General features: G+C 33.9%; 4 protein-coding genes across 9 annotated transcripts in view; 2 read left to right on the top strand and 2 right to left on the bottom strand.

Annotated features, from left to right (window-relative positions):
* The window catches only part of LOC106709054 (septin-7), a 38246-nt gene extending 22933 nt beyond the window's left edge, over window positions 1-15313 (bottom strand). For 2 of the 5 annotated variants that reach the window (XM_014500714.2, XM_014500715.2), the window contains exon 1: window positions 2122-2690. In XM_014500714.2, coding sequence (XP_014356200.2) covers window positions 2122-2547 — 426 coding nt within the window. In that variant the 5' untranslated portion in view covers window positions 2548-2690. Of the gene's footprint in view, window positions 1-2121; window positions 2691-9346; window positions 10050-10390; window positions 10393-10928; window positions 11259-15193 lie in introns of those variants that run through there. The other 3 variants (XM_014500722.2, XM_014500719.2, XM_014500720.2) reach the window with 3 other exon arrangements.
* A 434-nt stretch (window positions 15314-15747) lies between these two features.
* LOC106709033 (regulator of microtubule dynamics protein 1) lies at window positions 15748-17264 on the top strand. The gene is made up of 4 exons (XM_014500678.2): window positions 15748-15938; window positions 16117-16296; window positions 16438-16692; window positions 16802-17264. Exons 1-4 carry the CDS (start codon window positions 15849-15851, stop codon window positions 17150-17152), a joined length of 876 nt encoding a protein of 291 aa, XP_014356164.2. The 5' UTR covers window positions 15748-15848; the 3' UTR covers window positions 17153-17264.
* A 2714-nt stretch (window positions 17265-19978) lies between these two features.
* On the bottom strand, window positions 19979-24265 carry LOC106708998 (phospholipid scramblase 2). Of its 2 annotated transcripts, none has more exons than XM_014500633.2 (6): window positions 24171-24265; window positions 22962-23302; window positions 21590-21855; window positions 21235-21459; window positions 20698-20859; window positions 19979-20186 (listed from the first exon to the last, which is right to left on the bottom strand). In XM_014500633.2, exons 2-6 carry the CDS (start codon window positions 23287-23289, stop codon window positions 20145-20147), a joined length of 1023 nt encoding a protein of 340 aa, XP_014356119.2. In that variant the 5' UTR covers window positions 23290-23302; window positions 24171-24265; the 3' UTR covers window positions 19979-20144. The 2 variants fall into 2 exon arrangements, with proteins under 2 accessions (XP_014356119.2, XP_014356120.2); XM_014500634.2 differs by having other exon boundaries at window positions 22962-23312; window positions 24171-24256.
* Window positions 24266-24892: 627 nt separating this feature from the next.
* On the top strand, window positions 24893-26248 carry LOC106709079 (ras-related protein Rap-2a). Its single transcript, XM_014500768.2, has one exon. The coding sequence runs from the start codon at window positions 25220-25222 to the stop codon at window positions 25763-25765; it is 546 nt and encodes a 181-aa protein (XP_014356254.1). The 5' UTR covers window positions 24893-25219; the 3' UTR covers window positions 25766-26248.
* Window positions 26249-27242: the final 994 nt, after the last annotated feature.

Genomic DNA, 27242 nt, shown 5'->3' with positions numbered 1-27242 from the left:
AGAACGCGTCCACGTTAACTCAGGTATAAGTTAATTATGTCTATAACTTCGTATAGACGCAAAAGGATCCCGGGCCGTCACACTTATGCCCACCAGACGCACAAAAGCGGGGTTTCATTGTTGAAAATAAAATAAGTAGTCGATTAATAGAAAGCAAAATAAACCTTAATCCACTCGAAAGAAAGACGAAAATAATTTATTAGCGGTGTGTGTTTACATCGTTATGTCTTAAGTTAAATAATGCAAGAGGAGAACGTGCCCTAACCGCTTTTGCTGGTTCGTATAAACTAAAAAATCAGTACTGTGTAACTCCACTGTACGTATAACTTTGGAAGGAGTTGAAATGTATTACACAAATAAATACAAAGTCTGTTTCCTGCGTTATCTGGCCAGCTTTCTCAACGCATCCACCGCGATAACGTCTTACTGATAACAGAAATTCCTAGAATTCAGTAAACAGAATAATAAAGAGCCTCTCTTGTAAATAATCGACGGATTATTGTGACTCTTTTGTTCGTTATACACAGTAAAAGCTTTAATTTTCTTTCAAACAAAGAAGGCTTAAAAGTATACAATTACACGAACACGTATGCATGCAAACATATGCTTTCACATAAGTTATAAATGCCTACATTGGACAATTCACAATAAAAAAGGATGAAATCAAAGAAAATTAACGTACTTTTTTGCTGCCTTTTATTAGCGTTCTGAGAAATTTCAGGTCAGGGCGCGACCGTGAAACAGTTAATGTCTGTTTAGTGAATTCGACACATGCGAGCAGAATGGCCGCCGCTGCACGGGTTATTTTTAACCCTGTGTGACTTGGGGTCAGTCACCCGCAGTCCTCCCTGCGAGGACCAGTCCTATCACAGGAGGAACTCGCGTGGGAATGCACCAGCCAAGTCCTTACGAAGGGAAATAAGAAACAGAGCAAAAACAAAACCTAGAGATTACTCACGACTAATGACTCATAATCGTGTTTAAAAAAATCTTAAATATAATAAGTTGTGGTTGTTTTATTAACAGAAATTTTTCGAAAAATCTAAACAGTCATTAGAGTTTTTCTTTACAAACTTAAATAACAAACAGGCATAAAACCTAGTACAGGCCCCAAAAATTTATGAACTCATTTCACAGAATGGATATATCATAATTTTACTAATGCGAATGTTTCGATGATGGGATAGATGGATAACTGTTTATTAGAAGATATCTCCCGAACCACTAAACGCTTCTCACTGAAATTTGGCATAGATATCGAACCCTGTCTACTACTTTTTCAATTTCTAAGTTTTTTTTAACTAAAACGAACAGAGAGCAAATTATAAAAAAGTTACAACTCTATAATATATATATAGAGAGCAGAACTAATAATATGTTATTAGTTCTGCTCTCTATTATTTCTGCACTAAACAAAAATGCGTAGTGTACGTGCAATTGTAACAGAGTGAAAATTGAAGTCTCATAAGTATTTAACTCCATATTGCAACAATTATGAATAATTTTTATCGTGAACAATGTAATCTTTACCAATATGAGGTACAGTAATTAGGCCGTATAACTGTCGACTGGTCCTTTTTTATACGTCACGAGTCGAAATGTAGCGAGGGTCCCGTTACGAACGTAAACACTTTAAAAAATTTAACTTTTAACATGTACATGAAATGTTTTTACTGTATGGTCTTGAGAGACGGACAGAACTGTGATTCGTTTTAAGCTGGCTTTTTCTTTCCTCTTTAGCCAGCCAAATACAGGAAAGAATACAGGTAGAGATTAAGTTAAGTCCATGATATGTTAGAAGTCAAAAGGTACAACTTCGCCTACAACATTCTAAACAAAATCAAAAGAATCGATCGGTTAAAGTTTAAGTTACATACTTAGAATAGAATGTGAATTTCATTTATTCAGAAGTGCATTATTAATACCTATGATTCTTCTTAAGATTTATGCGCTCTACACTTTCATATACAATGCATACGTAAAATAAAACGAACACAAGTGTTCCAAACTCGAATCCAATCGTTAGTACAAGAGGGTTGCACTAAAATAACAAAACTTCCCTTTGGGGTGCGTGCGTTAACGGAGCGATTGGGGGACCATCGAGAGGGGTGCGGGACTCACCGTGGCCGTGTCAGTGAGGGTGGCGGTGGCCGCGGTAGGTCCATTGCTCGTCGTCGCAGTCGTATTGAGGGAGGTCGCGCTCGCCACCTGATTGTTGGCGCTCTGCTCGATGATGCGCTGCCGCAGGGCGAGTCGCTCGAGGCTGGCAAGGCGGTGCGAACCGCCGGCACCCTCCCGGTCGCGCTCGCGTAGCCCTGTGGCGCTAAGTGTGCTGCCGGCGCTGAAGGAGCCGCTGTATTTCGGCAACGTAGGCGGAGGCACCGGGCGCGCCGAGCCTCCGCGCCCCAGCAGTGACCCGCTGGACGTGTACGCGTATCCGCCAGGAGTGCCAAGTGTGGCAGTGCGCGGCGCCGCTGCGAGCCCGTTGAGAGCACCGGCGGTACCATTGACGGCGCCGCCGTTCACCGTCGTCGTGGTGCCGTTCATCTCTCTCCAATGTTTACCGTCATGCGAGTCGTATAGCGCGAGCACACACTGTCACCGCGAACGACGAGACTTGTAAGTTCGTCGAGATACGTACGCGCCGACCGCCGTTCGGACTCGGTTTGACAGGTCGGCGCGGCGGGACGGGGCCGGGCGGCGCGCGGGGGAGGTATGATACCCCGCGCGCTCCGCCCGCAGTGTCTCAGTCAGGACTATTACCAGAGGGCACAGCTACCTCACCCGACTGGAGGGTTGAAAATGCATTGTTCCTTATTCTCAGTCAAGGTCAACACGAAAATTTAATTCTATCATTTTCATCTTTGCTCAACAAAATACTTTATAAATGAAGTAATTTATGTTCATAAAAATTATTGATACTCAGAAAATCAGAATAGCATAGTAATAAGTCAAACCAAAGTATTCAATTTAAAGTCAATTTTATTATTTAATTTTAGGCAAAGAGAAATTTTGTATGCGATATGTGCATAAAAAACTCACTAAAGTTTAGTAAAAATTTTAAATGTCAATATATAGATCGTTTAATAACTAGCAAAATTCGAGTCGAATATAAACAAGAAATTTACTTCAAAAACAGATTTCACCCTTGTGTGTTCATTAAAGGATATTTAAATCAAAGCAGCCCTAAGCAACGCCGGTCTAATTGCAGTCGTTTGAAGAGTACTTTAACCCTGAAGCGTCATCAAACGCATTAATAAACACCTCTTAGAATAAAAAGTCAATTTTAACTATTAAAGCCTCACTTTATACAGTAATACCGATAGTAATACTATCGGTATTACTGTCGGTATTAATTAATTCAAAATACAAATAATTAATAATTTCAGTTGGTCAAAACATTACATATGAACATAGAAGGAAATGACGTTTTTGGTTCATTGGCCCGCGTCAGCCAAGACGCGAAGTAAACCTCGGTGCGGGTCATTAGCGGAAGTACTCAAGTCGTAGAGAATAGACATCCGCAATCACGCATGCACAAAATTATACAGTTCAATCTATCATTATATCCAATATGTAACGAGGCAAAAATCAAAAACAGTTTATTTCACATATCTAAATAGGCTTAAATCGAACAAAATGCCTTTATCAGTCACAGAAAAATATTCTTATAAGAAATGCATATTAATATTTTTAATAATGAATCTTTTTATTCTCTCCTTCATTTACAAAACAATATAATTCTTTTCCTGTTACATTTAAAAAAAATGATTTCGCATAAAATCTTCAAATAGATCAAAAAGGGAGTGGCAGTGTACAAGTATCTATATAGTTCGGATGTTAACAAAAAAAAACTGTCGTATAGAAGAAAGGCAGAGCACGTGGCGGTCGCATGGGTGGCCGTGATCGACCGAAGCACGGCGCATGCGTGGCGCTGCCCCATACCCCCGACACAACCCTTCGGTGCATCGCCGCCCCACGGCATCAATGGTAATTGGGAAGTATAATGAACTGCAACCGACGCAAATGCCCATCTTCACAACTTTACTACGTATGCACAACACCGCAATTTACCATTTTTTTTGTTAAAAGAGGGCACTAGATTTCCTATTAATGTAAAAATGTAAGTACGGAAGTATATTTCTTTTGAGTAATTAGGAATCCAACACGAAATATCGTATATAAACATTTCGATGACGCCAATTTTGGAGTAACCAGGATTTTCGTTCGTAATCACGAAAAAATCTTTTAAAAATAGGTGTAAGTGTAAAACTAAAGACGAAAGTATGAGAAACCACTCTTTCAGAATTTGACGGTGAATTGGTACCAGGCACTAGTTTATAAGCTTAATTAACCCCGGTACAAATACAACGGTAATCAAAAAGGCGATTTAATTTTGTTAACACGTATGTGTCAACACATTAATTAGTGTACCGCTAAACTTTCTCGCATAAAACATTGTATACAAAATACGTGTTATAATGTTGCTTTATTATAGGATGTCTTTGAATGACTTATATTCATACATGCGATTTTGAACGAGAGTGTTAAATCAACTGTACTGTGACAACATCATTATTAAAAATGTTTTAACATCATGTGATGATATGTGACGTGATGCAAAACGGTATGAAAATAAAAACATTCACTTTCGATGTATATTGACATTACTCAGAAACACTGCCAATACCAAAATATAGTTTTATTATGTAAATATATATCAGGGATGAATATAAAAAAAAGTTGATATTTTACCTTTTAATAAATAATTATTTCAACTGTTATTGTGTACAAAAATAATACAAATAAAAATTAATTCTATTAATGAGTAGAACGAAATCAAATTAAACGAACGGAACCTGTTGAACCTGAACCAAGAGATATACAGGATATTAACTCATTCAAGGAATTATACGACACTTTTGCTATACAAAATAATAACTATACGTATATAGCAGGATTTATTTTATTGTTAGACATAAAACTAAGATACGAAATATGGAGGAAAAAGATCATTGTTCTGTTGAAACAATATTAAGAAATTTAATACATGTGTTGAACATCATTTTAACCATTACAGCGAACTTTCCAACAATACAAGTTATGTTAAAGTGTTATAATAATTGATAAAGAGAAAAAAATAAAAAATCTGTATCAATTTCAAGCTATGGGTATAAAATCTGAACTCATCTTCCAGTGAGTTAAGTCTAAGATTAAGTCTCTTTAGGAAATGATTTAATAAAAGCAACTAATAATACAACCAAATTTAAATAGTCAAGAGGCAGCTAGCTGGTATCGACCGCAAAAAAAAGAAAAGACACGACCAGCATGAATATATTATACGTGTAGCGCCATCTACTGCCAACCTTAATACACGAAAATATTTAACACTGCTGACTACATTCATGTGCTTCTACAAAACACGTAATGTCATTATTTGTCGTTAGATGGCGTTGACTGTGTTTTATCGCTAGAAACAGAAAAAGGCTTGCTAAAAATTAAAAAAAATATCTTTATTGATAAGTTGCAGTAGTTAAAGAAAGAGAGGTATAAATATGCAAAGTAAAGCATAAACAAATACTAAAGCTTTTTTTAATACAACGTCCTAATTTTTAGATGCTTTAGCTACTAATCCGTAACTAACTATAAGTAGCTGAAGAGAGCTTTTTCCTGACTGTTAGGGAAGTTTGTTTTTTCAAGGCATTCATGTATACGTTCCTCTGTAACCGCCTATACAATAACAGCATGATTTTGAAATGTGAAGTTACATTCGATCGAAACACTTAAAGCCAGTGTTTTTTTTATTAATTACAACTTAATTCTACAGTCGTAAAATAGGCGTATACCAACAGTAGTAATAAAATGATAATCGAGCATTCGACCTGCTCCCCACTGAGGTCAACACTATCTGGTGCACGTGCAAATTGAAGAGTCTTGGCGAGGTCAAGCCACCTCAATCCCACTTCATATACCAGCCAGTATGTGTTTAAAAGTGAACTACTTTTATAAACACGGTTTCAAACATTTAACGTGTGAAAGAAAAATATAACATTTACTATTACTTATGTTAGTTAACATTACAACACATAGTAAGCTTTACTGTGGATTTACTTACTTTACTGATCTGGTGCTTATCATCCCTCTCATTCTAGTTAAAAAAAACAGAGATAACTATATGTTTTTGTACTAGTATGTTTAGTACTAGTGATAGTGGAGATTCATTCATAACGTCTTAGTCTAAAATTCCGTTGCTTGTAATATGCAGTTTTTTTTGTTAACTCGTATTAAACGTTTTTTTTCCTCTCGACATTCACGGTAAATACCAAGTTAGAATCTTTCAAAAATGTTATACATTGATGAGTTTTAATAACATTTATTGCTCAATTTTAGTTACTCGTTAAAGATTTTTTTAGATTTGTTCTCCGCTTTCAACTCAACTTACACTTGGGTGAACAATAAAATGTTACACTTTATTTCGTACCGCCACATCAAAAATTCAAAAAATATTAAACGAAATTGCTCCAGCAAACTGTTAAGACCTTGACACGAAACATCGTTTCGCAATATGAGACGAGTGCTCAGAATAAAAAATAAGCAAAGAAGTTCTAGACAACAAAGACTCGAGAAATACAGAATACTTTGCAACTTTTTAAACGTTAAGTTGGGACATGCTTTATCTCTATACATATCGATTTTATTCCTTAAAAATGAATACAGACCAGACGGTAAGTTACGTAAAAAACATGTACACGTAATAAATTTAGACAAAGAAATATTATACGTTTAAAAGTAATGAACATTTGTTTTTGATAAGCAGGTCGTATTTACAATAATTATCTCATTTTTCTTCCGCATGATTGCATAACTCATAATTGTATTGTACTACGATTAGTGTAATAAGAATATAAGTAGTTCTGTGAACTAAGACTGACGTCACTACGGGAAATGGATAAAAAAAATATCTGTTCCCTACGAGCCACGTGTAATGAATGGTCGCTATATAAGTTTGTTGAACTTACACATGCTGAAAGATACAAAAAAGATGTGGACCTGCTCATGCCTACATAACTGAACCTCGCAACTAATCCTATACTGTAATCAAACACGTAGTTATTTATATCTCTTGTTTACTTCAACATGAAACTTAAATTATTCTTATAGGTATACTTATGTTTAAAAAGTTAAAAAGCTTTTGAAGGGGCCACGTGCGAAGCCATGTATCACGCGCCATGTTTACTAGTTAACGTAACAAATGACAATCGGCACGCAGTCAGCTCAGTCGGCACGCCTCATCAAGTAAATTACGGTCTCAATACATCGGAGACAAGGATTTCTTACACACAATGTGCCTACTATGCCACACTAGTGGCATATTCTGTAAGCGTGTTAAACTGCACTTATTTAAGCAAAGAAAATTTTTGCAGTTAAATGCCTAGATAATATTGACATCCAGTGGAACATTATATAAGTTGCTTAGAGTATTCCAATAGATAAGGCAAATAATAACAAAAGTACTTAACATACAGATAAATCTATTTTAGTCGGATAATTAACTAACAAATGTGCTTCCCCATAATTACTAACGGCGGTCTTAAAACTTACGTCAATACACACGAGGACTATGAGGAAATATTGCATGTAAACCGTTGAAAACTTTTGCAATTGTGTGGCCTTTAGTATGATCCAACTCTAATTCATTCTAATTTTGAGCAGTAACTATTATACTATTTCGATTTAACTTGTCTCTACATTTAATATCAAAAGAACTGTTACTATTTCGTGACGCGAACTCGATCTACCATCAAATATATGACTGCCAAGTTGACTAAAGTTTTTAATTTTTTTTATTACAGCATATTTCTTGTTCATGCATATTACACACAGGTGTCGAACATGTATTAATATGAGTAAGGCACTAAATGCATGATTTAACACAACGCCAATATTGGTACACGGTTGGAGTTAAACTCGGTGTTTAGGCGAAGAAGCACGCGCCCAGCGGCAACAAGCCGTGTTTCTAAAACAATTCACAAAACACGCTACAACTTCCGTTTATAAACTGGGCCGGTCATTGAACACACAAACATATTTGTGTGTTATCAAATTAGCTGTATGTACTAGTACAGGAATAAGCTAGTTCCATTTAATTACCTACCGCCAAATGCTAGCGAGTAATTTGGGTGGCATCAACGGGACAAAAATCCTTATTATAGTCCCGTCTTATTAGTATCTCAAAAAGGAAGGTTGAAAAAACAGGAGGGGGATGACATTCAAAAAGTGAGATATTGTTATATGATATCTTCATAACATAATCGTATAAAGTCTTTAAAAGGACATATTAACAGAGACTGCTCTATGATAGAGCGAGATGATCTATCGCTCTATTGTAGAGTAGTGGGTCCGTTAAAAACATATGGTTATCTCCTTTTTGTTCAAGATAATGACAGGGATGACGATACAGAGATTTTGGTCATAGAAATCTTCGGTAAATCGCCATAGAAGCTCCAAGAGAATCCGCCCGAGCGAGATTGTGCTTTATTTAATTCATTGCCCCGGATAAAAATAATGTCTTGATTGATGTTTAGGACCAACGCTGCAAATTTACCCTGCCAAACCCTCGTACATAAATATATTCGTTTCTCTCATTCATCTTGAAAAAACTCAAATAACAATATTATGTTTTTACGGGTCTTGTCAAATGCAAAAGGGTTAGGTTAGTTTAGGGGTTATGATCGCTCTGTTGAGGTAGTCATAGGAAAGACAATGCGCTTTATCTAAACACTATTGCGAACATAAAATAGAGTATTAACGTTTTTTCCTGGTTTATTATGGTTGTCTTAAGACTATAATGGATAAAATTGATGGATAAAATTATAGCTAAAATTAACATTTTAAATAAGTAAATCGGATCCATTAATATCGGTTTTTATTACGGAAAATACGAAATTATATGTAAGTAAATTAATAGGAAATTAGTTGATCAATACATTGTATACTTTTCCTGTTTTGAACCAGGACTTTAAACATAATACAATAACCTCGAGTGGTTAACATTTATATCACGAACTATATCGAATAGTCATTGGACGGAACTTCTAATCTATAGTCAATAATTAAAGTAAAATTAGTCATTATTTGTCAACAGCGACTTACCACAAATATTTGTACTGTAAATAAATTCCATATGCGGTATCGAAATGACTAAAACAATGGATAACTAAAATAAACACTAACGAGCCCATTTGTTGGCGCTACGATAAGATTACAGATGCCTACTTAGTACAAATCGAATTGTACTTGTAAGACTTCGGATAGACGATTTATGTATTTAGAGAATGATGCTCACCTGGTCGTTATTGCCCATTGGCTTGTACCGGGCCAAGACAGGCCTGGCGCGCTGTCGCAACACCGGCGAATCGGTTACCGAAGCCATCCTTGGGTAACGATAGTCACTAACACTATTGTTATTATTGTTACAGAATTACGCACAGTACTGAACTCGGTCACCCGTTAACTAAACAAGATGGAAACATACTGCAACATTTAGAGCGACGCACTGACGAGATACAACATTTTCCGTCGACAAATCACATCCGGACGGGTGTGCTGTAGTGGAGTGTAGTACTGGGCGCACGGCTGAATCAACCGATTACGCCAACACTTCGCTTAAAACTAACTGATAACAAATTAACACTGGTAACGCATACTTAAAGTGATTCATAGGAAATAAAACACACCTTTGAAATTATTGTCGCGCTTAGTTTAATCGCGTAGAAAACTGATATTGTTTTTTGCGTTCTTAAGATTGCACCCCTTTATAAAAATTACAAGATTCCGATTATAGGGATACAGTTCATTAGGGTTGCCGGTATACTTCACAATAATAATACCGAAACTACTAGAGAAACGGTTGACTTTTTTTGGTCACAAGTATTTTTTGTTCTAAGCGGCTCGCTCAACAATGAAAACGACCACTCCGCGATTACGTTTTCGCTCACTGGAATGGAACAATGGCAAGGGCGCGTCGTGGATAGTAGACATGGTTCGTCACTACGAGCGCCGGCCGATGTGTAAGTGTCGCTTAAAAACATGCACATACGGAGGATGAACGCCCTTATGGGAGCGATATCGGTGTCACGGTGACTCCGGACCGGGCCGGGCGATGCGCCGCCGCGGCGAGGGCCGAATAGCGGGCGCGAATTCCTGCTCGTAATGAAAACGACGCGACGCACGCATTGTGTTCGTACGTGAGCTACCGAACCAACTGTACTATCGACCTAATAACTCCTATTTTGTTATAATAAATACAACAATAAACTGTCACTATTTTTATATTACAATTGACCCAGTAATTTCTATCGCACTCGATAAAAAGGTTTCTCGTACTTACCGCTACGCGACCACCGGGAAATCAGCACATGGAACAAAAATAAATGATTATTAGCACTTTGATATTTTGATAACACCTGTTTTTACTTTAAACCAAAATTGAATGTTTCACCAGCTTATAAATACACACCTAAACAAGGAAGACAACATGTACCTACGTCTTCCAGACTATCCGCACTATCCAAGTGGGCGACATCCATGAACAATGTTTTCTGTCCGCATCCACATATAAAGTGAAGCGGCACTAAACTAGCAAAAGTCCGCGGCTATGAGGCATAAGCGGCACATTGTGATAAAAAATCTACACACGGTTCCATGAATCAATACACTTGAATGCTATTGTTTTTAAATCTATATTGTTTTGGATGCGGTGTGCGCTATGTTATAACAAATCAAACAATTGTCGAAGAAATAATTGTTACTGACAAGAATGCACACATTCATGAAAGCGATTTCACTCAAACCACTATTAATACGTATTAAACATAAACAATATTATAACAACACCAGATAGAGACTTTAATAAACATCTTTCTTACGTGATGAATGTGAGTCCATTATTGTTGAAAGTCTCTCGGCAACTTCGTGACAAATATGGCGTTAAAATTAACGACTCGTAACTAATTACAAATGGCATCACAGCACTACGACAAACATCACTTAAATCTTTAATCCTTGTTTGGCTTTAATCATGTTACAAACGAGAACGGTAATCTACCACAAATATTTACGCGATGACAAATAGCGGTACCCAGCAGTACGCCACTAGTGTTGTCGAACGGACGGACGTATAAAAATATGTTAATGTGCAAGATAAACGTGTGTTTAGCGGCGACGGAGAGCGCGCGGTATGCCACTGTCCACGGCAACTGAGCGCTGCACAGTTCGCGCTGCGGTATTATGCTATTTCAATTCGCGCAGGGAATTCGCAACTTGGCAAATACCTACGCGTCAAGGGTGGCCGTTCCTGAAACTATGTAACTCGAACCAGAAGGAACAACATCGCTTTGCTTGTATAACCTAGATAAAGAAGTAATCTGTTTTGTTAGAACAACCGAATAATAACTGCCTAGCTTAATGCATCATTCACTTTTAAATTAGTCTTAATATGAAGTACATTATTTAAGTAGCGTAACAAAATATTGTAGAATAGAGTAGTATGCACGATAACATTAAGATGCGAAAATAATACGATTCTAGTATCACACATTTCCATAATTACTTTTAAATAAAATAAGTACAACATGATATGCGCACAATGTTTTAAATGATGAATTGATTTAAATTGACAATCGGACCAATGGTGTTCTCAGAACGCTTGCAAAAGATTATTGTTCTGCTGTGTGGTATTTAATTACTGGTGCATTTTTATGCATTATCGCAGTTATGTTACTTTAAAGCGGTTGTCGAACGTGGAATAAAATAAATATTTTCTAAGTATAGGTACTCATGTGTTTAATCAGCCTATAAACTTAACGGTCAAGATAAGTGAGTGTTACGATGTAATACCTAGATTTTAAAAGTAAACAGAACATCTTTGCTATTAATATTTGTATTTGACTATAGTAATAAGCTAGATTTCCCAAACTATTCTAAATGCAAGAAAAATAAGATGGAAAATTTATTCTAATGTAAACTCAGCTTTACAGCTAAGAGATGCTGTTGTATGAACGGTGTGGATTTCAGCGGTAGGACGATATTATGACGTCACAGCCGTCAGGTTCCGCTCGAGGGCCTGGCTTCTACCGAGTTACACGGTCCGTGCACACAGGACAATGTGGCCCTTCTCAATGCAAACATAGATTAAAACTTTAACTTTTACGCAACATAAATTAAGTAATTACTAAACTTAAATTAACATAAACATTCAAGATTTTCTTTACTTCTATAAAGCATAAAAAGGAATAAATCTAGGACACAAAGTTTCGTCTCTAGTTCCCAAGAATTAAAAAAAGCATGAAAGTTTTGTATTATATAGGTCACATTGGCTTTCATAGTGAAGTGCCGCTTTGAAAATAATGCTGACACGCTAGAGAAAATTTGAAAATTTTAAGTGTTCATATATAGGTTAATCTTAAACCCCAATCAAAAAATAGCTTATTGTTTTTAGCTCGTTTTCTAAACATTACTCACCAATTTTGAACGAATATTTTATCACCTGCTTCGGAACATTAAAAAGTTGCTATCTTACTTATATGTTAAATCTAAATGCTTATTGATATTAAGTACTATCGTCAGTGATTTTAATTTAAGATTTGATAAAAAAAATTACGTAATCCATGCTCTGGTATAGCGAAAAAAATTCCCAGGTCACTGCGCTTCTTATTTACGTTGGTCTCATTTTACGATCTCTACAGAGCTACAGTAAGGCAAGTAAGCTAGACTAAAATTACATCGGTATTCATGAAAATCGTAAAACTCCTCGGAAATATATCATCGGACTTGCAAAAGTTCAGAATAGGGCTCTTTTAAGGTAAAGTGGTGATACCAGGAAGATCTATTTTAGGATAGAAGATGACACACGAATAACCGGTTCTTCGACTTTAAGTTAATCTTAAGATGCTGCCTATACACACAACAGATGCTTTGCCACTTGTCAGGAAGGAACGTCTTAAAAAATAGGATGGATGCCTGGAAGGAGATTAGCTGTTGAGACATAAAATATGATTATTATTAGAGTTTATGCTGGTTATAGATGGGTGTACTGTTGTTACTGTGCTACCACCTAAGCAACGTGTTGCAAAGTAAAGAAAGAAAGTATAAAAATGATAATTACGTTTCCATTCCCCATTTTGTAACGAGACAATTCTAATCATAACTGTAGCACAAGAAATATTTTTCACTTAATTGCAAGGGTACACAAATGACTTCAAAAAAATATTCACCACCGTCGTCTTGATGAATGGACACATTAACAGTTGAATTAGAAAGCTATTACTCAATACATGTTTTAAATAGAAAAATTTAACAATATTTTAACGAAAAACGCGTTCACCGTTCATCACGAAAAGTTTTAAAATACAGTTAAGTGTGCTTCGAAGAATAGAATAATTATAATTACGTCCTTTGCATAGACAATGAGGTATATATCAAAAACGATGAGAGTATTAGTAAATATATGATGTCACTATCGCCGCGTGATATTTCAATAAATCTATGAACATAACATTCTAATTTATTTGTTGCCTCCTTAATAAAGTCGTCAGGTAATTGCGGCAGGACGGGCTGACGCGGAGCCAGGATTTCGCGCGTCGGCAGGAAATTTACAATCGGTATAGTACGACGTCCGTCAGGAAGCCGCCATTGGGTTTGGCCTCGATCTATATTTTTACTTGATAAACTTTTATTGTTACAGAATTTCGAAAATGTTGTAAATTGTTAAAAAAAAATTTATCTTAGTCATATTGAATAATTCAAAATGTAGCTACATTTGATCTTTGGAAAATATTCTTGTTCAAAGTTTGAATATCCTCATGTTCTTCAAGATGGTGAACATCATCTGATTTTAAGTAATAATGGATATTATGTTATTCAGATGGAAGTAACAAAATTTCAAACATATGATATTTGTAAACTTACATATAATATATCTAATATATCAAAAAGGAACAAGCCACTGCTTCTCAACAATGAGCTTAATTTCTTGCCAATCATCAATGTAATGGTAACTGGATTTGGTTTTATATCAACAAGACTTTTTGTAACTTTAACTCCATAATTCTTACTTCTTCTAAATATGCTTTATATAGTTGTTTGCATTTGGTTTTAAATTGTAAGAACATCATCACATTTTAATACGAGAGATCAAATAAACTGTTAATCACTGGTTATGGATATGTAATGGACAGCTTTAAACTACAAATCATGGATTGAGTTCAAATTTAAAAAGTGCTTTTTCTCACTAGACTTCAACATGGTGTATTCACATTTTTTGTCATCATTTGTTTCTGATTGGCTGAAAAAATATCTTCCAATTTATTAGCAAATGACATTGAAATCTGAATACCACCATAAATTAGAAATAGTATTGGAACAAACATAAATATATCAATTCCAAATAAAGCCATTCTTTCATTCTGGTTGGAATTGTAGTGGTGAAGTAGATAATGTTAAACAAAAACGCAAAAAAACATGTGACTTAGTTTTTGAATGCAATATCAAAAACAAGGTTCTATGTTGCATTCGTTAAAGTAACAGAATTAGAAAAATTGATTTAATTACCAATATCTATACATTGTCTTTTCCTGCATTTAACATTGAACAGAACAATAGGCTTAAATTTTAGCATTTGTATGTGAATTTAACATCTATACTAACAGTTACCTTAGATATTCGTTAAAACACTAAACGTTTTCTTCATTCTAAATAAAGTAATTACATTTTATCCTTTAATTTATGTAACACTAGCTATCACACGACTCCGTCGGCGTGAAATTACAAAAATAAACTTAATAAGTAGTAACAATGTTCTACATCTGTGCCAAATTTCGTCAAGATCCCTAGAGCTGTTCTGGATACCTTCTAACAAACATCCATCCATCATATCACATTCTCATTTATAATATTAGTAAGATTTTTATGTAAAATATAGACCTAAATATGATAATATAGTGGATTTTAAGGTAAATTATGTCAAATGCCTAAGGAAAGCATAACCGAAGCATCCGTTACATAAAAAACAATTTAAAAAGTAAAAACATGCATCGAATTATTTGAACTACTATGCGCAAAATTTAGTTGGCGCGAAGTTGTAAGTAAATGTATAGGACTGTTACATAAGCGGAAGGATAATATCGAATATTACCTGATCTCTGCATTATGATAATACTATAAAACAATAATTCACAGCGAAAACATATCGAATTCACTAGCTTAGAACACAACACTTAACCGAACTGTCAACAGTTACACCCGCCCTTGCGACGGGAAGAAATTGATTTTTGAAAATCCTTGCCAATGTTAAAATTAAGTCAAAATGTAACCCAACTTATAAACTCTGGTATAAATTCGTAGTCCGTTAAAGTTTTGATTAAAGTTAGAATAGTCGAATATATCTTGGTTGTATCCAACCAGTTCTTAATTCATAAACTTTAAAGAAATTCTTTTTTTTTCTCTTCGATCAATCAACCGTTTTCAAAATTTTAATCGTAAACAAAGATTTAAGAGTTTTTTTTAATATTTTGAACCTTTTGCACAGTTTTAATACATTGTTGTTACAGTTGTAAGAAACGGGATTCTTACCACTAGCTGTTTTAGCTCCTGATATTTCGGGATCGTAGTAACCGTCATTTTTTTTATCTATGATTTAAAAAATAAATATGTCAAATTTGACTTGTACTGTCAAAGTGTGTGATTCTTTGAATGTTTTGTATACAATGCAAACGATTACATTTAAATTGAAATCTGAAATTATAATGAAGCCTTCTTAAACTTCCTTACCATTTTTATTCATAATTAGAATGCAAAGTACCAGGATTTTTTTAGTACGTTCAGTCTTGATGAGGCTAGTTTTGACACAGACATATCGTAAAAAGTTAATTGTATGTAGAGTAAGTATCATATCATACATTCGTATTATTCACTCATACTGTTTCTTTACGTTGATAATATTATTTTAAGACCTGAGTAATCTGATTATATAGGTGGTGTGGTCAAATCTTCTTTTATATTTAATTACTAGATACTTAGGTAATTTTGAACAAAATCATTGACTAATTGTTTTTTTAGGATAACAGTAAGAAAAATCAATTCCCTCTTATAGGGATAGCGGCCTTAGGTTTCTTGTGGTCAAGATCTGAAGAGAAAACTGAAAAAAAAGAAAATGTTAATACAGTCTTAGAAAAATCTGATGAGGAGTTTGAGAATGGTCGTTATGAAGATTGTTACCAAACTTTAATGTTAAGTAAGGTGAGTCAATATCCTGAATGAACATATAAATAGGTATCATATTCTTTCTAGTGATTGTATGTATCATAATGCAATGTAAAATAATATTATTATGTTAACATTATTAACATTTATGAATAACATTTATATTTTAATTTACAGTTTCATGATAATGTTGAAGTTAGGTGGCGTATTTGTCGAGCACTTTACAATTTGTCAAGAGATTTAAAATTTGACGAAAATTATAGAAAAGGTCTTATTAAACAAGCATATGAAATAATAGAGAAGGAAGTCACTATATCTCCAAACCATTACGCTGTCCACAAATGGTTTGCTCTCATTTTAGAAGCCAAAACTAGTTATGAAGGGTATAAAGAGAGAATTAAAAACCTTGAAAACATAAAACAACATATGGATGTAAGTTAAATTGAGTAAAATAGTGCATGTATTATCTCTAAAGGTATTTCAATATTTTTTTTAATAATTCACATAGTATAAATTTATATACTCTTTTGTACTGTTTCAGCTAGCAGTTATATTAAATCCAAATGATGCTACAACTTTTCATATGCTTGGGGAATGGTGTTTTCAAATTACTGAAATGCCTTGGCATCATAGAAGAACAGCTGAAGTTCTTTTTGCCTCTCTTCCTACATCAAATTATGAAGACGCTCTTGAATATTTTTTGAAAGCAGAGACAGTACAACCTAGATTTTACAGTATGAATTTATTAAGGATCGGTATTTGTTATTTAAAACTGAACAGACCGGACCAGGCTAAATACTATTTACAACTGGCGGCCATTTATCCTGCTAAATCAAATGAAGATCATCAAGCTAATAAGGAAGCTACAGAATTATTGAAAAAGATTAAATGAATTTATTCTATCTCTGTTTAAAATCACCTATAAAGGTTTTGGGCTCTTGAAAAAGATAATTAGTTCACTAAGATTAAGGTGGATGTATTTAATAGTTAATTATGACCTAGTCACCCCTTTTTTTTTTTTTTTTCCAAGGAGGAATGCTTAATGCATACTCCGTGCCTCGGGGAAGACACGCGAGATGTGAGATTCTCTCCCCGAATGGGAGCATACCCACTAAACCTCCTTGTTCCCTCATGGCCATAATGTGGGGCGCCACGGGATCGCGTGAGCTTGCCACCGCGACGCCCCACTGACCGCGTCACCCCTAACTTAGGATAGTCCCGAGCCCCTCAGTGGGAATGTATAGTGAGCTGATGATGATGATGATTGATATATAGCTATAGGTTTACTGATAGGCTTATAAGATAGATTAATGTATGTACTGTGCCATATCTGCTTCAAAAGACAAGATCGACCTCAACTATTTTAGAGAAAAAAATCCTGAAAGACTAAGTGAAGAATGTAGAGTTGAAAAGAGTAACAATGTTACTGAATTGAGTGTATAAAATTATCACTACCAAGTGAAAAGAGCTTGAAGTGTTTTTGTACTGATTATGTTTTATTACTCATGTTAATTTTTATTTATTGTTAATGTAGTTTTAGAAGTATGTTTATTTAATATATTTTAACAGCAGTAGATTCTGCAACAATATTTGTTGGGTACACAAATGGGCCGTGTTGACAGCGGTCACTTCGCTATTTCGGCGAATTCAGGTGATCGTTTAATTGTTTGCCACCTCTTAATATAAAAAAAGTATTTAGCTAAAATTGTTCAGTTTATGATTACATATCTATTTTTTAATTTATTTTAAAATTAATTAATTTAATTATCTCCAAGTAGGGTTGTCGACTGGGTGTACAGCCGTAAAAATTAAGCCAAAACAAATAAGGTTAAAATACCTTGCCTGACAACCCTGTTAGTGGAATACGATCGGACAGATAAAATGCTTGATATCTACATATAATATAGCACCAATGGCTAGAGCTATGACGTAGAGCATATTATGACAGTAAATATTTTTTTTTACTTTACATATTTTATAGCAATGTTCACACCTGTAATGTACTGATCAAACCTTTAATAAATGAGATGTGGTTCTTTTTTCCTAATGAATAAGAATGTTTAAATTAGGTGACATGGCTTTAGTTTTATGTTAATAAAAAAACTGGTGTAGATATAGTTTTTCTTTTTATTTTTCTAAATAACTCAATGTATAAAAGGTTTACAATCATTAATAACTTACTCTAGAGGATTACATATTCGCTTTCGAATAGTTATAAATATAAATTATCTTACTTCATACGATTCATAACATTAGATTAAATTTCCTTGATTTTGACTTCAAATTATTGCAATATTAAAAGCTTTGCTTTACAATTTAAATTATTGGTATTTCATAAGTCCAAAATAATTAAATATCAAAGAGAATAAAATACACCAAGGAACATTACAAAGTAAAATATAATATCAAAATGTCTGAGTCATTTCTATTTATTATAACATCGCATTGCAGCCTCATTGTTAAAATGCAAATATTACCAAAATTAATAATTAATGTGCTCACAACCATACTATGGTTACTTTAATTTACACATAATTAGTGTAAAATTTACACATATTATGTGTAAATTTTCCATTACTAAAAGCATTAAATTAAATTCCATGTCACATACAGTATTAAGAGTACATAACAAGAGTACAAATAAGTAAGAAAATGTAAAATTGAAAATTGCAATCTCCAATATTATTATATAATAGTATGTTAATAATAATGTATGAATTATGACTCTGAGTAGCAGCAATTTTGTCAATCATAATACTCAAATTTTGATACAACTAAATTTTAAAGTAAAAACTTTATAGAATACATATAACATTTAATTAAAAATTTATAACAAAATAAAAAAATGGCAAACAAAGACATTTAATAAATCTACAAGATAGTTAACTATAGATATATTTATGAGACGGTTTAATTAAAGAAGCCATTAAAATAATACAATAGCAGAGCACCGAGAAGTTTCACTTACATCTAACTGTGAGTTTTCACTGCCAATAAACCTCTAACTGTGGGTTTCTCAGACCATAATCTCCGTTAAAAATATATTGTTATCTCTGTTTTGTCAAAGATAATGACAGCGATAACTATATGTTTTAAACATAGATTTTTGTCTCAGAAACCAATAGTTAGAAAAATAGCAATATACATTTGGTATCGGTTTTTCGATCAAAATTGTTCAATCCACTGTTTCATTTAAAGATATGATACACGATGTATTTTTTTTTACCTTGGCAATGAAAATTGGGATGAAAACAAAATGAGAAAAAAAATTGTGAAGCCTAAATATTTTCAAAAAAATATCAGCAAATATTTTGCCAGTCTAATAAATAGGTTAGAACACCTTTAGTTTAGGATGTTTAGAACTACATACATTTTTATATTGTATATTTTTAAATGCAAATTGATATAAGCCAAACGTATTTGAGTCATGGATAACTGATTAAAAAAATGGGTAAAATGGTAATTAAATTACCATTGTTTGGCAATTTCCATATATTATAATTTTTATCAATAAATATAGTGTCAGTTTAATGTACACGATCTAGTTCTACATATCGTTTAGCTTAAAATACAGTATACTTAAAAATATTTTTAGTCGCAAAAAGTTAACAATCCATTTAGAAAATGTTAGTTATATTTTTTTTATAAAAATGTATGTTTTAGTAAATTGTAAAACTATTAATAATAAGCGAAAGCATTTTTAAATACTAAAGCTTTATGTTTATGCTTTCCTACTTGTCTTAATTAATAATATAACGATGTAAACAGATCGAAAAAGTTACGAGATCCAATACAAGATTACAATATGCCTTTATAAAGCTAATAAACTCAATATATCTAATATTATCAGACGAATTGTATAAATGCTGATTATAGTTATGATGTTACTCATTGTGGTTCCTTGTCTTCTCAAAAAACATGAAATCCTGTTAAATAAATAAATTCATATTAATATAAATAAAATGATTCCGCTACTACTGAGTACTTTCAAATCAATTTCTTCAACTTAATTGAAAAACTGATAATGTGTTTCAAATAACAAAGTCCATGTCAATAACCTCAAACAAAAATCATAAATATTTATAACATAGAACTTCTAAAAATATATAATAAACTAGCTTTTACCCACGACTCCGTCCGCGCGGATTAAAAAATAGAAAACGGAGTAAATGTAAATATCCTATGTCCTTTTCCTGGTTCTAAGCTACCTCCCCACCAATTTTCAGCTAAATCCGTTCGACCGATCTTGAGTTATAAATGGTGTAACGAACACGACTTTCTTTTATATATATAGATTAAATATGTCATGTAAATTCTTTCAATTTCGAAAACCAGGTCAATCGTAACATAGCTTTGAAGCTATGATTATGATTGATCATAATAGTCTTATTTGAAACGCACTGTACCGGTTTTTTTAAAGTTAACTAAAATACTTACAATCAAGAAACATGCACCTAACAGGACCGCCTTTATCCTCACATCTAGGTCCATAGGAAATGTTATACCGAAGTAGTCAGAGTCTGTGAACATTTCGCGCGCGAGTCCTGACCACTGCTTCGTTATCTTTCCCACTTTTGTATCACCATCTCTGGAGTACACCTGCCAATTTAAATTTAAATCTTAGTAAATTTAAATGTTTGGATGTATGGTTGAATGTTTGTTAAAAAGCATCTCTAGAACGGCTCTTCAATCTCGATCAAAATTGGTATAGATGTAGAAACCAGTCTAGAAGAATACATAGGCTACCTATGATCCTGGAAATGTGTGCTGTTTTGGTGGCATACATTTGATACATATATTTACTCTCTTTAGAAATTCAGCACAGACATGGAACATAGTCTTGATTAACATATTAAAGATACTTTATTAAAATTCTGCACAGACGAAAAATGTATCTTAAGAAACCTATCTAGACAACAATATTCCGAACATGTGGTATTTTTCAGATAGGTATTCAAGTAAATTTGTACTTACATTGAATTCAACTTCTCCACAAATGGAAAAAGTACAACAGGGTCCTTTGATTCTCAGAACGACATCACCCGATGCATTTTTTATTACATAGCATGGTTTACAGATGGACCACTCCTGTTCAATAGAGCCGATGACTGTCCCTGGCGGCGCTGTCACTTCCATGCTCTGCAGCCAGCATGGACAGAAGCAAGAGTCACATGCTAAAGGACGATGCAGATGAATAACCTGAAATTGAAAATTACATTTTTATGAATATTGAAATATACATGATAATTTTATTGTTTCCAACTTCAATATAACATGCATTATAATATTTTACTTTGATCTCCATTTTTCAGGTTGTTTATCAACATACCTCATTGCTGAAGTTATCCATGATTTTCATTTCAAACGGTCTCATTGGGCCGCAGCAGTTACGAGTGCAGCAATCATTGTCTTCAATTGCGTAATACACTTTTTGTCCGACATTGTTCTTAACTGTGTATTTGTTATTGGTTTCAAATCCAACAAAAGCTTCCATCAGTTCAATCTTCTGATGCACAAGCAACTGATCAATCATAGACAGGTATTCCAAACCTGGCGGACAATTGCTCAGCCCGCGAGGAATAGTCATCCAACCACCTGCAAACATACATAAAATTACTGTATATTAATATTTAAGTGTTCATAATATAATTTAAACACTAAATACTCACATCAATGCAATATAAATACATAAAATACATACAGTCTTATCAGTAAATTACAGTGAGCACAAACAAATAGGGCAGAACATAAACTAGAATTATACCTATACCAACATTAAATTAGTTGTATAAGACGGATTTCAAATAAACACATATATACACTATAGTTAACAGATCAGTCACTTTGTTTCATGTTAGTATTTAATATCCTCCACCAATTCCCGATTTGTCTTAAGAATAATAAACCTCTTTTCCTCGTCAGATAAAAATTTTTCATAACCAGTGCGATGAGAATTGAAAAGATTATTAAAAATTCTAGCCAGTGTCCTTTTAGCACTCGACGCACTCAAGGTTTGAAAGTAAATTATATTTCGATTTTTAATATCTTCAAAGTTGCACTTTTTTGAAAAATATTTCTTACATTTACACCATTTAACAGAATTAGATTTTGTTTCTTTTTTAGGCAAATCTTCATACAATATATCAAAAGGATGATTAGAATGATCAACAACCATTTTTTTTAAATACACAATTTAAACAAAGTGGTAGTAAAAATGGTTAATAATTAAATGAAGAGTGGTGTCGACACTTTATGGACGAATATTGCTACAATGTGAATATAACTTGTACCTATCACAAAAGAGTAAACAGCTTTATCTATGTAAGGAGTCATTAACTTATTTGTACCCAATGATAGGTTTAAGACAAGGGCAAATAAATGCCAATGAAATTAATGAAATGTTACTTAGAATTGTTTAAAAAAATTACATACACGGAAAAAATCACAACTTTATCTTATCAAAACGGGTTTAAGACAAACATAAAATATAATGATTATATAATAACATGAAATGTGAAATGTTGTTTAAGTAAATAAAAATAATGTGTTGTATATCAATCTGCAATGTACATACATTAAACCATTTATCCAAATGTGACTTCTATTTTATTAGCAGACTTCAAAAAGAAGAAGGTTATATACTATAGCAACCAAAACCAATTTGTGACTAGACTTAATAATGAATAAAAAATCTGAATTACCTGGAGGACCTTGTGGTGCTGGCTGCTGCATAACTGGTGCAGGATATCCTGACTGAGGATGAGGATATCCAGGTGCAAAGCCAGTTTGAAAGCCTGGTTGAAATCCAGGTTGGAATCCTGGTTGGAAACCATGATGCATTCCTGGTAAAGGCTGGGCACCTGGAGGCAATGTGGGGCCAGGGTGTGGCATCTGATGATGGGGAGGTCCTGGATAATCTCCATGGGGGTTCATAGGATAACTTTCATTATGTTTGCCACCTTCTGCAGGGGGTTCATAGCCTTGCCCAGGTGGAAAGTTTGGGCTGTATGGTGTGGGTTTGTGTGACATTGTGCTTGTTGACCTGAAATCATCTACATATCTTTGGTTTGATCCCCACAATGTAGCAATGTATTTTTAAGTTTCAAATGAACATCATCAGCATACTATACATCCCAACTAAGAGGCTCGGAGCCTACCCCAAGTCGGGGGTGACCATAGGCTGGTCAACCATGCTGGCCAAGTGCGGGTTTGACTTCACACATATCATTGAATTTCTTCTCAGATATGTGCAGGTTGAATCACAATGTATTCCTTCACCATAAGAAGGTCGGATAAATGTACATTTGTAAATTTAAAATCAAAAAACACATTGGTACATGGCCGGATTCAAACCCAGGACCTGCAGATTGCAAGTCAACTTCTTAACCCCTGAGCAACCGACACTCTCATATTTATCAGAATTTCTTAGGGAGATGCAACCTACACATAATATTTGCAAAAAAGTCTAAGTAATGTGGAATGACAACCATTTTGCCAGCACTGGGGCACTAAGGTTTTTTTATAAGAGAAGGGATTAAACGATTTTATTTTGTCAAGTTAGTCCAATCCAAATTAATTTGGTGAAATATGTGTTGCGAGAACTTCATAATTGATCGATTCTTACACATGAATACGGCCTTGACATCTATTTATTTATAGCCATATTGTGAACTTTTTTTTTGAGAAGATGGAAAAAATAAGGAAATATTATAACCACTTATCGCACAGCAGTAATGCTAAGTATTTCATAGCTGTTCATGTTTACTAAAGTGGAGCGTTTGTTTAGAAATAGTTAACCGGAAAATTAAAAAAGTATATATATAAATAAACTTGTTAATCATAAAGTATATTACTATTAAATATTTTAATAATATTAAATTTGTTATCTTTGTATTTCTTAATATACTTACTCAAAGATATAGGATATTCTGTTTATTTTGTGGGTCACCCGGTTTATCCTCTCATGGAAATCGACAGAAAACAGAAATCGAAACGAAAACTTGAAAATCAAAACACCTAAGGAATACAGATAATAAATCTATATTAACAAACTGGAATGAACTACATCTGCCTTATAATCACATGTAATCTTGCTGTATATACTTCGTAAAATAATTTAGGAAAGCTTTAATAGTTTTTTTGACAAAAGAATATTATTTCATACTTAAAAATATGGAAAGCGAATATTCATAAATAATTTTTGAACGAAGTCCAATGTTGCCATGCTTTTTCAAATCCATATTTCCGGTATAATGTTGCCTAGTAATCAATTTTCCACAAATAAAAGTTTTAATTAAATTATTCAACTACTTTTGTTAAATTTTTTTCTTAGCACTATGACAATCCATACGTTAGGGCATGTTTAATTTTTATTTAAAAAAAAATAAAAATATCTTTTCATAAGAAAAACTCGATGACAACTGCTACGAAAATATAAACATTTTGCTTTGTACTAAAGGAATCTTCGTGTTCTTATGTAAATTATAAAAAATATGTATTCATCTCGTTTAACGATGAAGTTTCGAAATTTTCTTTTGAATTTCACGAAATTTGTGTGTTATTTTTAAAACGATAAATGGCAACATTGGTATCCGGTTTGTATTAATTCCATTCACCAATCAAACCATAGCAATAGAGTGCATTGACCAACCTGCTGTTGCTGCGAATTCTATCGAGGAGCAAGTCAGTTGGATAGATGTTTGCTTCCGTGTTTGTACTTTCAAGTGTGAAGTGACTAGGCAGCGCCGGGATGCAATCAAAGTTGTTTTGCTACCCATCCAACTAAAATGGCGTCGCTGTTTATCATTTAGTTATCTTATTTCATGTGAACGTTCTACAAAGATCGCATCCGTGTGAGTCATAAACCAACATAGCAATGACAGTTTTATAGCACACAGTGAGAATACGTTTCCAAAACGTTGTATAGAAGACTGGCTAGTGTGATTTAGATACCACAATAATGCGCGAATTCAAAGTAGTTGTACTGGGATCGGGTGGGGTCGGCAAGAGTGCTTTGACGGTGCAATTTGTGTCTGGATGTTTTATGGAAAAATACGACCCCACCATAGAGGACTTTTATAGGAAAGAAATAGAAGTGGACAATTCTCCGTGTGTTTTAGAAATATTGGATACAGCGGGCACGGAACAATTTGCATCTATGAGAGATTTGTATATAAAAAATGGCCAAGGCTTTGTTGTAGTGTATTCTTTAACCAATCACCAGACGTTCCAAGACATAAAGCCAATGAAAGAGTTAATTACGCGCGTCAAAGGTTCAGAGCGTGTGCCGATACTGCTAGTGGGCAACAAAGCAGACTTGGAGCACCAGCGGGAGGTCTCACAAGCTGAGGGCTCTAGCCTCGCGCAAATGTGGGGCTGCCCGTTCTTCGAGGGCTCTGCCAAGAGTCGCATCAATGTGAATGAAATGTTTGCAGAGATTGTGCGCGAAATGAACGTTAGTCCAGAGAAGGACAAGAAACCTTATTGTTGTTGTACAGTGCTTTAATATTTAGAGTGTAATGTGGCATTTATTTCTCGTAAGACTGCAAGAGGAGGCAGGAAGGCAGCCGCCTCGGCCCGACGGCCGCCTGCCTCCGGTGGGCGCGCGGAGGTCCCGGGGCGTGCCCTGCCGGTCCCCGTCGTTGGACCTTTGGCGGCCGCGGAGCGCGTCATATCACGTTGTTAATATCTTTGATACATACCATTGTCCAATCGAGGTGCTTTATCTTATATTTTCATACTTTAGTACTGGTAGATACTCCCGCAATAATCATTGTCAAAACAAACATAATGAACATGTGGATTCTGATTGGAACATTATATTTAGCATTAAAAAATTGTAATAATTTTAATATTGTCCTCGGCTAACTGGGACATTGTCTGATTTTTATATGACACTATATATGTATTGTAAAATAATGTTAGTGAACTTTGTATATAATTTCATGAGATTAATAATGTGGAAGGACAAAGACGGTTTTAGAGAATTAAAAGGCCATCCAAATATGCAATAAACATATATGAATGTGTAGTGTGAAGTGCTCTGGGCAAAAGTTGTACCTAAGTCAACTTGCAGATTGTGTTTTATTGTGTAAATTATGTTTATATGAGAAATCAGTAATCAAAGGAAACACAGACTTGAGAATTGTCAGTTGCGTGATTGTGTTTTAAAAAGTCTACCAGGATTTGTGATAATACATATAACAAAATATCTATAATAAAAGTTTTAAGTGGGAGATTAACAAGTGAAGTTTTATTCTGCAGATTCCAGGTAAACACTAATCTTTTATACATTATTTGCTGAACCTATACATATCATATTTTGGTTTTCCAGTACAGTTATTGCCCTACAACAGATTGCATACAAAGCTTTTATGTTCTTTTAGTGAGATTTTTAGCCAAATCATTACATGGATTGTCTTAAGTCTATAGTAGATTAATTTTTACTACTGTCAATGATACCCATATGTTTTTGTTTACAGAATTACTATTTTATTTCAAATAAACAATAAACCAGGTTTATTTTTATGGTCCTTATTATTCCATTAAAGCATAAGTTTTATTTTTTGAGGAAGTTGTTTCTTATAAATTTGTTGAGACTTAAATGAGAGTAAGACTGATGATATTTTTGAATGATAGTGCTTTTCCATAATAATAATAAAATGGAATAAAAAATAATAATTGCTTATAATCATTAATTTAAAAGGATAAGAGTCTGATTAACTTACTATATAAAACAGTACACATTCAAGTACCAATATGTTGGCAGTTAGTAATCAAAGTAAAAGATTGATTACCAACTACCATTATGCAATAAACAATGAGTGTTCTGAATGTTTATATTACTTTATTTTGATGGGGGAATAGACTCATAAGAATCTTTAGTTATCAAAATCTTCTTATTGATTGAAGGAAGGTGATTTTTAAAGTACCTTCTATTCTTTTTTTTTTTTCATCATTTCTGTATAGCAATAAAACTATGC

Source organism: Papilio machaon, chromosome 2 (genome assembly GCF_912999745.1).
Source record: "Papilio machaon chromosome 2, ilPapMach1.1, whole genome shotgun sequence".
In the NCBI taxonomy this organism is placed as follows: Eukaryota; Metazoa; Arthropoda; class Insecta; order Lepidoptera; family Papilionidae; genus Papilio; species Papilio machaon.
Note: the sequence above shows the minus strand (reverse complement) of the source record. Positions and strands in the feature narration are given on the sequence as shown.

Excerpts from the sequence above, each read along its gene's own strand:
- LOC106708998 (XM_014500633.2), bottom strand. The coding sequence starts at position 23,289 with ATGTCACACAAACCCACACCATACAGCCCAAACTTTCCACCTGGGCAA. Across the intron at positions 21,460-21,589 it reads TGGATAACTTCAGCAATGAG|GTTATTCATCTGCATCGTCC; the intron begins GTATGTTGATAA and ends TTTCAATTTCAG. Across the intron at positions 20,187-20,697 it reads TAGGTGCATGTTTCTTGATT|GATTTCATGTTTTTTGAGAA; the intron begins GTAAGTATTTTA and ends TTTATTTAACAG.
- LOC106709033 (XM_014500678.2), top strand. The coding sequence starts at position 15,849 with ATGCAAAGTACCAGGATTTTTTTAGTACGTTCAGTCTTGATGAGGCTA. Across the intron at positions 15,939-16,116 it reads AAAAGTTAATTGTATGTAGA|GATAACAGTAAGAAAAATCA; the intron begins GTAAGTATCATA and ends TTGTTTTTTTAG. Across the intron at positions 16,693-16,801 it reads ACATAAAACAACATATGGAT|CTAGCAGTTATATTAAATCC; the intron begins GTAAGTTAAATT and ends GTACTGTTTCAG.
- LOC106709079 (XM_014500768.2), top strand. The coding sequence starts at position 25,220 with ATGCGCGAATTCAAAGTAGTTGTACTGGGATCGGGTGGGGTCGGCAAG.